We start from the raw sequence: 16,470 nt of genomic DNA on the forward strand, positions 1-16,470 counted from the left end.
AAATCAGTAATTCTTTGTTGCCACCTACTGATCATTTAACAGTTGGCCAGTTCACAATCTCTAGGATTAAAAAAAAGAATTCAGTTGGTTGAAAGTGCCAAGAAATTGATGGGACGACCACAGTATTATGATGGGGTAACCACAATATTATACATGCCCAACTGAAGGAGGTTTTGTAAAAGACAGATTATGAGGTATAGGGTTGGAATTGGGAACATCGAAATTTAAAAAAAATCACACCCCTTAGAATGTTACGTGTTATAGGTACATGCTCAGCAGTGCAAGTAGGCCCCTTCCAGATATGCTGGAAAGATATACTGTGGGATCAGTAAGATTTAGTGTGATATGATTTTTGGCCAGTTTCAGAATTGGAGGAGGGGGCACAGCACTTTTACAGTTTATCATTTTTAATAAAGAGAGTTATTTAATAATTTCCCTTGATTTTATTAGAAAAAAGTAGAACATTACATTTCAAAAATATGAATGATATTGTAATATTGAATGGAAATATGCTTTAAGGAAACATCAAATGCCAGCTATTTATTACCTGAATAAGTTATTTCTGCAGGCTCTGGTGAGTGAAATTGAGTAATAAAATACTTATTGCTGTAAAGAAATAATAATGCAATATTAGGAGACTTGGTCATAAAACATAATCAGTTAAGAAATTTAAAATACACAAATAAATTCTTGTCAGATCAAAGATAGCTGACATACTTTTAACTTAAGTAGCAAATCAAACACAAACAAGTATAAAACATTTTTGAGATATTTGGAAAAAAGGAGCAACAAGTTTGGAAAAACTACAAGACAAAATCAAAAGTTTTTAAATTTAATCCAACATTTAGAGTGCTAATTTTATTTATGCTAAAATTTGGTTTTTCTTAAAAGAAGTTCAAGGCCTGTACTGTAAGAAAAAAAATTAATAGATCAGCACGCAATTGAATAAAAAGTTGCTATTTTGCTTGGTCACCTTTTCTCCACTGAGATCAAATTAATTATATACATTTGATGTTTGGAATTATAAGTTTTAACAGTTCTGATTTTCTTCTCTAAATCTTGTTTTATACATTTTTGTATCAATGATTTTTATCTTTTATTTTTAATCTGTCCCATTTATATTTTTATATGACTTTTGAGTAAATATTGAACTTTGCACAAACATTTTAGGAATATTTCTAATAGCATTTTGGGAGGTTGCTGACATACAAGCAAACTAAACTGTGCTATTCTCCAGAGAGCATATTTCCTCGATTACATTTCCACTGTCCATGTGTTCTACAAAATGATTTCTTGTAAACATTAGTGCATAAAGCATTACAAGTACTCCTTTAGTTAGCTCCATGTTTCAACACCAGGATGGCTGGTTCACAGTTCTCAGAACTTTAGAACTGATTGCTCCAGTGATCAAACAACTTGCAGCCTTTGCTTGGTACATAATATAGCAAATGCACTCGCTGAGGTAGTCCAGTCAATCCTTGTCTTAGAAACCCTTCAGAATATTTCTGGAAGGGTGACATTACGAAGAAGCCATTGCTGTGAACGGCTACCATTACAGTCCTTGATACTGGGCACTTGGCTGTCTTCTTCAGTGGCTTTATCCAGGCATTGGTTACTGTTCACATGCAACAAGATTAATTTCTTTATTGCATGTGGAGAATGAAAGAAGGGGGAGAGAAAGAGAGAGAGACACAGAGAGAAAATGTGTTAACCCAACATTTCTAAATAAGATCAAATAATTAAGATACCATTAAACACAACTGTCTCTTATGGTTTGCTTTGTGAAGCAATGGAGAATTGAGAACATTTTTCTATCAAGTTTCCCCCCTCCCTTATTTATGGAATAATCATGGACTGTTGACAAGATGAACAATTATCAGATATTGATGAATGATCATAACAAATGATAAACTCCCAAGTGTCCTCTAGAGCTCTCAGAGAGTGTTAACGGCCAGATGACTGCAAAGAAATACAATCCTTCCTTTTCTCCCACACCACCATCCGGTCAGAACTATCCTTCCATTGCCCACCATTCAGTCTCAATTGTCATTACCTATCCTGCCCCTTGCCATCAAAACTGATGAAGATTCTTGGATGATAAACAAAACATTTTGTTCTTCCTCCTCAAGGAAAAAACAGTCCAGTTGCCTATTGAAAAAACACCTTTGAGACAACTATGATCTGGATGACTAAGAATCTCTACAGATATAACAAATGTGTGATGTTGGGTAAGTCACCAATCAAGCTGATATAATTCAGCATTGTTTATAAAAGAGAGCGATAAGAAATACAAGTTTGAAATCTTACCTTCCATTCCCTTAGGATTCATCTGAAAAAGAATAGTACAAAGGCTATCATACCATTTGGTATCATCTAGCCATGGATAAGAAGGGTCTTTGATATGTAACACTTGAATGAGTAAGTGAATGAGAGGTACTTATGTTGCTGAAACAAAACTTTTAAAATTTGCTGGTAGTCTCCTAGAACTGTCAGGTGGTGTTCACTGAGTTTGCTGCATATAAGATTCTTAATTCTATATAGCATAAATAGGACAAGCCCATTAACTCATTAGGTCCACTAATGGAAGAAGATGGCAAGACTTTGGGATCACTTTTTTGATAGTGACTAAATTAGCGAACAAAGAAAATGCTGTGAATACACTTGGAATTCAGTAAGGCATTTGGCAAAGTAGACAACAGCCTACAGCCTACTCAGACAGAACAATGTAAAATAGACAGTACCACCACCAGATGGATTCACAATTGACTGCAATTGCATTCCACATGTAGCTCTCAGCAGAACTACAACTACATAAAGAGTGGTTCTGCCTTGGGCCCAGTGCTCTTCAATATTTTCATAAATGATCTAGATGAGAAATAGAAGGGAAGCTCATCAAATCTGCAGACAACAACAACATGGGGGGGAATTGCTAACATTTTGGAAGATAGATTGAAGATTCAGAAGGATCTTGAAAGAATTGAGCATTGGGCCCTATTCAAGATGCAATTCAGTGGTGAAAAGTAAGGCAAGAAAAAAGAAATGCACATATATAGAATAGGTTGTACCTGGCTCAATAGTTTCAATTGTGAGAGGAATCTAGTAGATTACCACTTAAGTATGAGCCAGCAAGTGCTGCAGCTTCCAGAAAAGCTAATGCATTTTTAGGCTGCATCAAGAGAGAGCACATCAAGATCATGAGAAGTGATAGTACTACACTAATGAGGTCATACTTGGAGTAGGTGCGTACAGTTTTGTCACCATGATACAAAAAAAGACACTGAGGCCCTAGAAAAAGTGCAGAGAAGAGCAACAAAGATGATAAGAGATCTGGAGATTAAATCATATGATGAACGGTTAAGGAAACTAGGTATGTCTAGGCCACTGAAGAGAAGGAAGAGAGATGATAGGAGGGGAAGTCACAGAGGCAAGGGGGTTGACTTATTCTGCAAAGCATCTGAGGGCAGGACAAGAAGCTACAGTTGGAAGATTGTTACAGAGAGATCATACCTGGAACTAAGAAGAAATTTCCTGACAGTGGGAGTACTTATCAAATGGAACAGCTTGCTTCCTAATGTTGTGGATGCTCTATCACTGGAGGTTTTTAAGAAAAAAATTGGATGACCATTTGAATGGGATAGTATAAGGTTTCTTGCCTTGAGCATGGGTTCCCGAGATCCCTTCCAGTCCTATGATTCTATGTTCTATGAGATTGGAATTTCCATTGCTAAGTGATGTAGTTGTAAAGTGCAATGTCACATTACTGCATCACTTAGTTATAGTAACTTCTGCAGGCCCTGTTGCCATTGTTAAGCAAAAATTATGGACTATCAAGCAAGGACCTTATTTGACTACAATTTATGTCTTCCTTTGCTTTCAAACAAGCAAAGTCAATGGGAAACCTGAGAGGAAGTTGCAAATCCCAATCATGAAAAGCCCCTCTTTAAATCTCTTACAAGAAGGCTGGCAAGCAAGTGAGTTTGGACAAGCATGATGGTTGGGCCTGGTGGAGAGGCAGGAATGCAAGTCCTATGGCTTGAAATGTATATCAGTGGGTAGGTAGATGCTATAGCCCAGAAGGCAGGTGAGGAATGGATGCTAATGGGCTAGTACAAATGTGGGTGGATAAGCAGCCACCTGCCTGGATCCTATACTCATCCTACTATCTGGGGACTCCTCAGGAGAAAAAACAACAGGAGGGAGAACATCTTACAAGAGTCAGTTCCCACTGACTTTGTGGGAAGCCACAAGGAAGGCTGTAAATGGCAATCACATGATGCTATGAAATAAATTGACAGAATCATGATACTATGAAATAAATTGACAGAATGTTTTTCAAAAACAATGTTTTCCTTCTATTTTCTATTTATAACCAGATATTTTCTCAAGAGTTTGGGGTCATAAAGACACATACCACTGGATCATACTCCCAAAGCTGATTGCCTTTTAAGTGATGGCATTTGAGCATTGTGACTGGACCATTAAGTTTGGAGACATCTAAGCACAAATCATCTGTTCGGATCTCCTTGTTAGCTGTGTATGAGAAAACCTTGAGAGAAAACCACATTTGATTACAGCAATGATAGTTCATTATAAAATCTGAGTACAAAATTCCTCCTAATGAAATATTTGGAAAACACCAGCCAAATTAATCTCCTTTTTTTGCCACTTAAAAGGTTTCCTAAACAATGGCATTTATGAAATTTCCAGTGGCAATAAAGTAATATTTTTCAAATTTCCCAAGTTTGTCTAGATTTACTTTTTCTTCTATAATATTAAAACTGTAATTCTATTAGCATAATTGTGCTATTGTAATGTATTGTATTACTCACTCTAAACAAAAATAGTACATAACATTTAACAAATTGTGTAAAGTGGGAAATTTTTTAGCAGTGTCTGTACTGACATCAGAGATGACAATTGCTACTAGAAATGATGGTTATTAATTGGGATTCATATAGCTGAAATATGAACTGTGTTTACTTATTTGATATGGTAAATTTCCCTTGGCAAGTAAATTGATTTAAATATTAATGGTGCAATAGTATGTGGGGGCATGGGTGTATTTAAAATATAAAAAGTTGTTTCACACAAGATGCAAGCTTACATGGGTTATCTTGCTAGAAGTGCCACAACAATATTGGCTAAATGCCCAGTGTTTCCATATTCCATAAATCAGTCAGGGCTTCAAGAGAAGGCAACAATGCTGCCAAATTAACTCTGGAAATAATTTGAATTAATTTGTGATAGAATCTTTAATCTAACCACCACCCATGGAAATTTATACCAGTGACTATCTTAAAGCTGATCATATGCTGATTGTCCATTAAATGGAATTATGATTCTTCAACATAAGCTCCATTATTGATTAATTACATTACACCAATTACATTACACCCACATTACACCAATTCTCTGCGAGCTGCACTGGCTCCCTACTGGTCTCCAGGCACAATTCAAGGTGTTGGTTATTACCTTTAAAGCCCTACATGGCTCAGGACCAGGCTATCTTCGAGACCGCCTTCTACCGCATAGCTCCCAGCGACCGGTAAGATCCCACAGAGTTGGTGTCCTCCGGGTCCCGTCAGCTAAACAATGCCGGCTGGCAGGCCCACGGGGGAGGCCCTTCTCTGTGGCTGCCCCAGCTCTCTGGAACCAGTTATCTCCTGAGATCCGGACTACCCCCACCCTATTGGCCTTCCAGAAAGCGGTGAAGACCTGGCTTTTCCAGCAGGCCTGGGGCCGTTGATCTTGCTGTTGCAATTTTGCAAGATCCGGCCATGAATGGTGTGCATGGGCTTTTAATGTTCTTAAAATGTTTTTATAACGTTTTTTAATAATTTTATGTTCATTGTTCGCATTATTTTTGCTGTAAGCTGCCCAGAGTCCCTTGGGAGTTGGGCAGCATAGAAATGTGATAAATTAAATTAAATTAAATTAAATTAAATTAAATTAAATTAAATTAAATTAAATTAAATTAAATTAAATTAAATTAAATTAAATTAATTATGAGACAGGCCAATAAGAATAGAGATTTTAAATACATATATTAAATTACTTACTGCTCAAAATACAATGAAAACAAAAAAATTATTATTACCTGATTACCACCCATTCCGTGGCAATTAAAAATTCCAACTTTTTCATTTTCTTTTCGTGCCATATTATCTAGACATTGATTTGTTTCCGCATTTCTTATCTAAAGAAAGGTTAAAAAATCAGATAGATAAGATTATAGATAGATAGATAGATAGATAGATAGATAGATAGATAGATAGATAGATAGATAGAGATAGATAGATAGAATATATACACACATACACACCAGATACATATTAACTAACTTACACATTAGCCTTAGAAAGTGTGAAGGCCAATTTACCCATCCTCACTTTAACTACTAAATGACAGGGTCATGTAGTCATTAGGCTCATATTCTCTCTGTGATCATCCCTTTTGCTTTCTCTGTAAGTTTTAGCTCCGTAAGCAAGTGCACATACAGGCAGGAAGGGGGTGAGTGTAACAACACAGAGATAGCACAAATATTACTAACACATTGCTAAGATTTAAAGTGTGGTTGTTTTCTGCTATTTATCTTGGTTTTGATCTTAAAGTTTACATAGTTTGAGACATGTAATACCAATATTTTGTTTAAAAATTTGGGTATGCTGTAAACATTCCAGAAACTGAAATTAGATTCTATTAGAGTCTTGCTTTTTCTTTGAAATAGGGCATAGTTTCTTCAGAGGCTAGCTTTCTGATAAATTAGCAGTCTTTTGATTCTACAAGATATATGGAAGTCAACAAAAATATAATTTTACTCATTATTGCTCAGGTTTTTTATTTTTAAATAAAAATATTGTTTTAGTTTTCTATTTATATTTAATCTTTTTAATGTTTTACATCTGTTTTTATTAATGTTATATATGTTTTGTTAAATTATATTTGGAATATTAATTTTTCAAACTGCATTAAATGAAATTAAGTTTGAGAATACAAACATTTTCTATTTTTGTTTATAATTTGTAATTATTTGTATTTTAAAAAGGTTTGTTATGGCAAAATAACTATCAATGACATGATGTAACCTTTGACATCCTTAATGCTTGGAAAGAAATGCTTTGTTCTTTTTCTCTGTTCTCTAACACTTATTTTCTTATGTATGCATTACTGAGAAGGGCGGCATATAAATCATATATATATGATATATATGATATATATATATATATATATATATATATATATATATATATATATATATATATATATATGTGCATGCATTACTGTTCTAGTCAGGGTTTTTCCTACGTAAATCAAAATGTTTGTATTGCCATAGTTGGGTGACATCTCAAATCACCACTTTCCAGGCTTTATCAGACATTTTATGTTGTCTGCTGTGAGACTTAAGGGAGACTAAGATAGATCTATTTCGGCCTTATAAGGCCTCTTCAGTTAGCCACACCCTTATTTTATGACTCCTCCCTGTAAAGGTCAAATATTTATTTTGTTCTTTATTTTTTTCATAGGTTTATATGTGCATTACTGTTCTTGCCAGGGTTTTTCCTATGTAAATCAAGATGTTTGTATTGCCATAGTTGGCAATACACATTATATATATATATATATATGTGTGTGTGTGTGTGTGTGTGTGTGTACAGTTAATATCTCAGATTTCTTCCCGTGTAGTTGTAAACATATCCTAAAAAGGGGGTAGTAGTTGTTTACTACTAGAAGAAACCCGAGATATTAACTGTACACACATACCCGTGTGTATACCCGTGAAAACTTACATAGACAAATATATATATATATATATATATATATATATATATATATATATATATATATATATATCTTCTTAAGTTTTCGCGGGTGTGCATATGCAAAAAATTAAAATCTCGGGTGTTTTCCCGCGTCATTGTGAATAAGTTGGTTAAAATATTTAAAATCCTGGTTAAAATCCCAGCTTAAAATCTTCTAAAAATCCTTACAGAGCACTCTGCAAGATCCTTTAAAACCTCAGCTAAAATCCTACCAGTGACTTTAAAAGTTTTTCTTAAAGCAACGTTTCAAAAGGCTCACAACCCTGTCATCTTCAGGCTCTGTTTCGTGTAGAAGCTATCCCATAGCTGGAGCTGGATCCAGAACAAAACGCTTAGCTGATGAACGACACCTAAAAACCGAACTACACACTCTCACTAACGTACTAACATCCAATGGATTCCAAAGAAATAACATCACCAACCTAATCCAAAAAGAAACCCCCACTAAAATCCAAGACAGAGAACAAGAAAACGGCAAAGCCCTCCTCCCATACATAAAAGGCACCACAGACAGAATCAGCAAGATCCTCCACAAACACAACATCAAGACAGCATTCTGCACAAACCGAAAAATATCCACCATCCTAAGAAACCCCAAAGACAAAATTGAGTTAGAAAATCAAGGAGTATATGAAATCCCATGCACCGCCTGCCCCACCACATACATCGGACAAACCAACAGAAGAATAAGTGCACGCACTGAAGAACACAAGAACTCAGTTAGAAAAGAGGAACCAACTTCTTCCCTGGTCCAACACCTCAAATCCACAGGACATGATATTGACTTTAAAAAGACCAGAACTATTGCTAAAACTGAACACTTTAATAACAGAATAATCAGAGAAGCCATTGAGATAGAAAAACATCCACACAGCATGAATAAACGAGATGACACCTCCCGCCTACCAGCCATTTGGAAACCAACCCTTATTGACAAACGAGTCCCTAACACGACGAATGACACCAGACCCACACTCACGAGAGCCACACAGGATGTAACCACCACACATCCACGTGGAAAACAGACTCAAACCCACACTGATGATCAGGCACGACCACGGACCAGAAGCCAGACCACAGCTGCATCATTAGCCACTTTAAACCCCTCTAATCCATACATGAAGCAGACTGACACCCAACATGAAGAGATGGCACGGCCACGAACATGAAGCCAAACAACAGCAACACAGCTCACCAGCTCAAATCGCCCTGCTACTCAGACTAACCTGAGCACAACCAAGCCCCCTCCTAAACAGAACACACACCCAGCCAATCAGAGCACAGCCAACCCCCCATCTAATCAGAGCACAGCCAAACCCCCAATCAATCAGAACACACCTCCACCCAATCAGAACACAGCCAAGCTCCCACCCAATCAGTTCACACCCCCACTGGCAGTTAAAAGGAAGAAACAGCTGCGATCACACACATTGCTCCTAGAAGCACGAAGCCGAGAACACCAGCCTGAAGATGACGAATGAGACTTCGTCGAAACGTTGCCAAGACACCTCCAATTTTACGCGGGAGAAAACCCGAATAACCAAAGACCTACAAACACCCGTGAAAACCTCAGAAAACATATATATATATATATATATATATATATATATATATATACATATACATGCATATTCTTTCTAGCCAGGTTTTACCTACGTAAACTAAGTTGTTCTACAGCCCTGGTTCTGTGAAATCTCATTCACAAGTTTCTGGGCCTTTTTTCTGCTGACATATATATATATATATATAAAGAAAGCTTACTTCAAAGCTAACATAAAAATTGTTATATAATCCTATATTCCCCTATTATAAACTTTTACACCATGGAAAAACTCTGTCTTAATCCCACTGTACCAAATGTTATAGGTTTCCACATCAAAAAGCATAGGTATTTAGTTATGATACATTTATGTTACTACACACTATATCAGGTGTGAGCAATTATTTTTTTTCAAAGAAAGGGTCACATGAGAAACAGACTGTTGTGGAGGGCTGTTGCCCCACTCCCTGCCACTGTCGGTGCCCTGCCCGCGATAGATGCTGCCAACTGGACTAAGACAGCCTGTGGGGCAGATGTGGCCTACAGGCAATAAAATGACCAGGTCTGCACTATATTGTATGGTACATAAAATTGTTACCTCTCCCAAAGAGAAATAGTGTCGTGGTATTTGGGAATCAGGATAAACATTCTCTAAATACCAGAAAAAAGGTTTGCACTGTAGTTTCTGTCTTAGTCCAAGTCGTGAAGAAATGTCTCCATAATCCACCTTTGTAACCCCTTTAAAGAAGTATATATTACTGTTAAAGTCTGGAGAGAACCACAATATTATTTTTTCTTTTGTACAGTTTTAGTGAAATATAAATACAGTAAATCATATTACTTCAAAACACAATCTTTACACATAATCTTTAAAAGGGGCTATGAAAAACTATAATAAATTGGATTTTAAACTGAGTATTAGGCATTGATACAAATTTGGCTTAAAAAGTAATTCTATAATTCAGCCTGTCAGCCCTGCCCCAGCTGGCTCGCTAGGAAAGAAAAACGCTTGACTACATCTGAAGGTTTCAAGGAACTTTTACTAGACAATTGGATGCAGCAAAAGCAATAAAGAAAATCTGCACAAATCGCTACATTGTTCCAAACTTTAGCCCTCCCCCTTTGACTAGGTCATCAGTGTCCAATAGGATGATAGTTGGATGTTCTGAATACAGGACACTTCAAGAAGCAGTTAACATTCCTGGGCGCCCAAAAATCCTTGAAGTGTCCAGATGATACTGGTTCACACCTCTGCCTCTTGTTCACGTTAGTCTCTCCCTTTTCCCCCTTTTTACAACATCTTCCCCTCCCTCTCTGGGTTAGTTAGTTAGTTAGTTAGTTAGTTAGTTAGTTTCAATTTATATACCGCCCTTCTCCCTGAGGACTCAGGGCGGTGCACAGCCAGAATTAAAAACATGAAATACAAATATTAAAAACAATTAAAATCTATATAAATTTGGCCCAAAATTAAAAATACAAACCAATTAAAACATTTAAAATTTCTTCCTAAGCCAGCCCGGCTTGCTGGAAAAAGTGGGTTTTAAGGGCACGGCGGAAGGCACTGAGGTCTTGGATTCTCCTTATCTCTGGGGGCAACTGATTCCAGAGGGTAGGTGCCCCCACAGAGAAGGCTCTCCCCCTGGGGGTCACCAGCCTACATTGTTTGGCTGATGGCACCCTGAGGAGGCCCTCTCTGTGGAAGCGCACGGGTCGATGGGAGGTCGTCGGTAGCAGCAGGCGGTCTCGAAGATAGCTAGGCCCTATGCCATGGAGCGCTTTAAAGGTGATAACCAACACCTTGAAGCGCACCCGGAAGACCACCAGGAGCCAGTGCAGCTCGCGCAGGAGCGGTGTTACATGGGAACGCCATGCTGCTCCCATCACTACCCGCGCTGCTGCGTTCTGGATCAGCTGGAGCCTCCGGGTGCCCCTCAAGGGGAGCCCCATGTAGAGAGCATTGCAGTAGTCAAGGCGAGAGGTGACGAGGACGTGAGTGACTGTGCACAGGGAATCCCGATCAAGAAAGGGCCGCAACTGGCGAATCAGGCGAACCTGATAAAAGGTCCCCCTGGTTACAGCCGTCAGATGTTCCTCCAAGGACAGCTGCATATCCAGGAGGACTCCCAGATTGCGATCCCTTTCTGTGGGAGCCAAGGACTCGCCCCCAATAGTCAGTGATGGAGTCAACTGACTATATCGGGATGCCGGGAGCCACAGCCACTCAGTCTTGGAAGGGTTGAGCTTGAGCCTGTTCCTCCCCATCCAGATCCGCACAGCCTCCTGGCACCGAGACACCACTTCAAGGGCATCGTTGGGGTGGCCTGGGGTGGAGATGTACAGCTGGGTGTCATCAGCGTACTGATGGTATCTCACCCCGAAGCCACGGATGATCTCGCCCAGCGGCTTCACATAAATGTTGAACAGAAGGGGCGAGAGGACCGATCCCTGCGGCACTCCACAGATGAGAGGCCTCGAGGTCGACCTCTGTCCCCCTGCCAACACAAACTGCGACCGGTCGGAGAGAAAGGAGGAGAACCACCGCAATACGGTGCCTCCCACCCCCAACTCTTCCAGCCGGTGCAGCATGATACCATGGTCGATGGTATCAAAAGCCGCTGAGAGGTCTAACAGGACCAGAACAGAGGAGCAACCCCTGTCCCGAGCCCTCCAGAGATCATCAACCAACGCGACCAATGCCGTTTCCGTGCTGTGCCCAGACCTGAAACCCGACTGGAACGGATCTAGATAAGATGTTTCCTCCAGGAATTGTGGAAACTGTCGCGCGACCACACTCTCAACAAGTGTGAGGCTTATGACAGGCTGCAACCCAAGCGACAGGGAAGGCAGCCTGACATGCTGCCCCCCTTCACAGGGACATTAGTCCTAGAAAGGGAGACAGAGAGTGATTAGAGGGGGGCTTGTTGCTTATGCAGATATTAGTTATGGAATATCTGTAGTCTGGGAGCGTGCACATGCCATGCATACACCCATTTGGTTTCAGAAGGGGGAAAATGTTTCCAAGATATTAGGTATTGGACTTTTTCTGTGCTTGCAGGAGTCAAAAATGTCTTTAATTTCAAAATGCTGTTCTCCTTCGATCAGGGTGGGGATTGGAGGGGCTCCCGGCTCCAACCACAAGGAAGAGGTTAGTGCCAGCTTCAGCAAGCTGCAATTAAATACCTGATGGATTTGTCCAAGATCTTTGGGAAGTATAAACTGTATTGTGACAGGGTTGATGATTTTACAAATGGGAAAAGGGCCAACATATTTGGGGCCCAGTTTTTTCAATGTTTGTCTAGGTTGGAGGTATTTAGTGGAAAGGTAGACTTTATCTCCAATTTTAAAATCCTTTTAGTATAGGGGTGTCAAGCTCAAGTCCCGGGGGCCGGATCTGGCCCGCGGGGTACTTAGATCTGGCCTGCGGCGTTGCCCTGAAACAGCACAGAACCGGCCAAGGTGCATCTGCCAGCAAAAACGGAGCTCCATTTTCGCTGGCAGAGCGTTGCAGGAAGCCATCACATCCAAAAATAGAGCTCGGAAGGCTCTTTTCACTGGCAGAGCACTCGGGCCTCCACAGGCGCCCCCAACGTGAGTGATGTTGAGCTGGCCACACCCACCCTGGCCCACCGAGGTCAAATACAACCCTGATGTGGCCTTCAATGAAATTGAGTTTGACACCCCTGGTTTAGTACATTTTTTGTCAGCTTGATTCTTGTGTGCAGTACATGCGTCATCTAGCACTCTACAGACCACGGGCCAGGTGTTTTGTAGTTGGGTGATCCAGTCAGCCAATGGGATAGTCTGGGATGTGTTTTGGGACAGCTCTAGTACAAATTCTTGTCCTGTAGCCACTTTAAAAGGAGCAAAACCAATGCTACTATGCAGGAAGTTATTATATGCTACTTCTGCAAATGGGAGGAGATCCGACCAGTTGTCCTGCTGGTAATTAATAAAACATCTTAAATATTGTTCTAGAACCCTGTTATCTCATTCACAGGCTCCATTAGTCTGTGGATGATGGGAACTGCTGAGCCCCTGCTTGATGCCTAATAATTTTTTTAAAAAATTGCCAAAACTGTGAAGTGAATTGAACTCCCCGGTCTGAGAATATGCACTCTGGCACTCCATGTAGCCTGTAGATGTGTACAAAGAGCTTAGCTAGAGTGCGAGCTGAGGAGATCTTTGAACAGGGTATGAAGTGCATCTGTTTGGAAAATAGGTCTGTCATGACCAAAAAAACTTTCCTGAGCTTTCAGGAAACTCAACGATGGAAGTCCATAGATATTTGGAAAGAAATTTCCAAGGAGCCTAGGGTTTTGCCACAGGCTGCAGGAGTCCTGGCACTTTTTCTGGACGTTGTCATATAGTGGCATTCTAGATAATGCATATGCAAAAAAATTATGGCCCCCTGGAACAGGTTAAAGAACTCTGCCCAGCAGATCTGTTTGGGGGACAGTTTCCTAGAGGTTTTTAGGGCCTCCAAGTTTTTATGGTCTGTCCAGACCTCAAACAGGACTTTGCTTCCCTTTAGGAAGTGTCTCCAGGTCAGGAGTGCCCATCACACCATGTAAGTTTCCTTTCCCATATTGCCCATTGCTGCTTTGTTTCCGTGAGTTTCTTTGAAGGATACGCACAGTGTTGTAAAGCTCTCTTTGTTTTTTTATAGTAATACAGCCCCCATGACTAAATCACTAGCATCTGCTTGGATTATGAAAGGGGCGTTTGGGTCAGGGTGAAGCACCAGTTCAGCGGCAAACAGCCACTTTAATGTCTCAAATACAGTCTTACACTCCATAGACTATTTTAAACATTGGCTGGGTTTAGGCTTCCCTTCCCTTTTCATTTTTAACAAGTTTGTAATCTGGGCAAAAGACGGTATGAATTGATGATAGAAATTTGCAAACCCCATGAAACTTTGAAGATGCTTTTAGGTCCAGGGTGGAGCCCAGTCAAGGACAGCTCACACTTTTCAGGATCCATTTCTATGCCTTCATGGGATATATGATAACCCAATAGTCAATTCTGTCCTTGTGGAATTTGTATGTGGAAAGCTTAGCATATAGCTGGGCAGCGTAGAGTTTTCTTAACACTGCTCGCACCAATTTTATGTGCACCATCATGTTTTTCAGTATAAATCAGAATGTTGTCAAAGTACACTAGGATCCTCTTGTATAGAAGTTCATGCAGGGACTACATTCATCAATTGCGTGAACATGGCAGGGGCACCCTGGAACCCAAAGGGGATGATCCAGAACTGGGACTATCCCACTGGACAGTTACAGTAAATGCAGTTTTCCACTCATTGCCTTCTTTCACTCTCACTCTGTAATATGCTTCCCATAAGTCCAATTTAGTGAAAATCTCCCCTTTTGTCAGATGGCCTAACACCATGATGGCAAACCTATGGCACGCGTGCCAGAGGTGGCACACAGAGCCCTCTCTGTGGGTATGCATGCCGTCACCCTAGCTCAGCCAGCTGGTCTGTCGGGTTTCCGAGGCACGCATGCATGCTGGCCAGCTGGTTGTCAGGTTTCCGGCAGCCTGGCGCACATGCACGTGGACACACACACCTTCCAGTTTGGGCACTGTGGGCCTAAAAGGTTTGCCAACACTGGCCTAACATGTCCTTCATTAAGAGAAGGGGGTAAACATTTTTGACGCAAATGGCGTTCATTCCTCTATAGTCTACGCATAGATGAAGGTACCCATCTTTTTCCCTCCTAAAAACACCAGGGCAGTTACCCACAGCATAGCAGGTTGGATGAAACCTCTTTTCAAGCTTTTGTCTATGAAAGCTCATCTGATCCCTTTTCCTTCAACACTCTCTCAAGTCTCAATATTCCCAGGGGATGTGTGGATCTGGTGATTGCCCTTGTACGGTTTCACTTAATTCCTCCTTTGGTGGCGTAGGTGGGGTGTACTTGGCTGGGACCCTCCTTGGCTTTCCACACTGTTCTGCCTGACCTTTATAAATTCTCTTCATCCAATTCACTTAAGATTTCCACTTTAAAAGCCAAGTCTTGCCTAGGATTAATTATCTCTCCTTCCCCAGGGTCATGATAAAGCTTAAAGTCTTGGTGTGTTCCCTCATTCTCATCAACAAGGTTCAGTGACAAATGTTGCGGGGGCTCTCCCTGCCACAGTTCCATCTACTTGGCAGAAACCTAGTAGCATCTTCAATTCACTAAAACACAGTCCCAAATTTTCCACCACTCTAGGGCTAACCAGGCATCTGGTACAGCCTGACTCCAAAAGGGTGACCAATTCTCCTTTATTCTCCGAGGAGGGCACCTCAGGTTCTATTGGGATGGTTTCAGAAGGAGCGTCCTGATTTACCAAGGGGTCTTAATCAGTGTCGCTGTCACTCCCGATCAGGTCCCATGGGGTTTTGGTCAGAGCTCCAGCCTCACCCCCAGAGGCAAGGTCAGCTCAATGACTTTTGCCCCCTTTGATGTTTCACAGGTTCTCAGGGATAGTTTCCCGGTCTTTTTAGCTGGTGCTGGAGTGCTCTTTGGGGTCGAGCGGGATGTGCGACAATCTGCAGCTCAATGATCCTCCCTCCCACACTTGAAGCAGCTGGTGGTGGAGCATATTCACAGGCTTGGCTCTCCCCCCTTATCAGGCTATCGCTCCTCTTTGTTGGGAAAGGTTTCTTCCAGCCCCGGTTGTAGTGGAGTGGGGAGCAGACCAAGTTGATTTAAGCTTCTTCTGTCAGGGTGTACCAGATGTGCGCTCCTTGAGATGCAGGCATTGTAGACATTGTCATTTAGCCCATCCTGGAAACACTTGATGAGTAAGTTCTGTGGTCAATTGTTCAGCCTGCACGCTAGCTCACAGAACTCCTTGGTGTAAATGGCCATAGATCAGTGGCCCTGGCTGATGGCTTTGATTTGGGTTCAAGCTTTGTGATCGCTTAATGGATCTTCGAATCTCCTGCGGAGCATCATCATAAAGCAGTTAAACATTGCACACCTCCAGGGCATCATCATTATGGAGAGTGACCATCCAATTCACTCTTGCGCTCTCTAGTGCCAGCGTCACCATCCTTATTTTGGCTCTTTCAGTTACTATGTCAACTTTGTATTGTTGCATGTAGAATCAGGTGTGGGC

At 40.8% G+C, this 16,470-nt stretch overlaps 1 protein-coding gene across 5 annotated transcripts in view; it reads right to left on the reverse strand.

The window, feature by feature from the left end:
• Positions 1-423: 423 nt before the first annotated feature.
• Positions 424-16,470, reverse strand: part of GALNT1 (polypeptide N-acetylgalactosaminyltransferase 1) — a 72,618-nt gene continuing 56,571 nt past the window's right edge. For all 5 annotated transcript variants that reach the window (XM_034416325.3, XM_087894030.1, XM_034416326.3 and 2 more), the window contains 4 exons: positions 9,959-10,098; positions 6,098-6,196; positions 4,412-4,546; positions 424-1,641 (listed from right to left, as the gene is read on the reverse strand). In XM_034416325.3, coding sequence (XP_034272216.1) covers positions 1,495-1,641; positions 4,412-4,546; positions 6,098-6,196; positions 9,959-10,098 — 521 coding nt within the window. In that variant the 3' untranslated portion in view covers positions 424-1,494. The remainder of the gene's footprint in view (positions 1,642-4,411; positions 4,547-6,097; positions 6,197-9,958; positions 10,099-16,470) is intronic.

The sequence above is a fragment of the Pantherophis guttatus genome, chromosome 4 (assembly GCF_059756535.1).
Source record: "Pantherophis guttatus breed Tessera chromosome 4, ASM5975653v1, whole genome shotgun sequence".
In the NCBI taxonomy this organism is placed as follows: Eukaryota; Metazoa; Chordata; class Lepidosauria; order Squamata; family Colubridae; genus Pantherophis; species Pantherophis guttatus.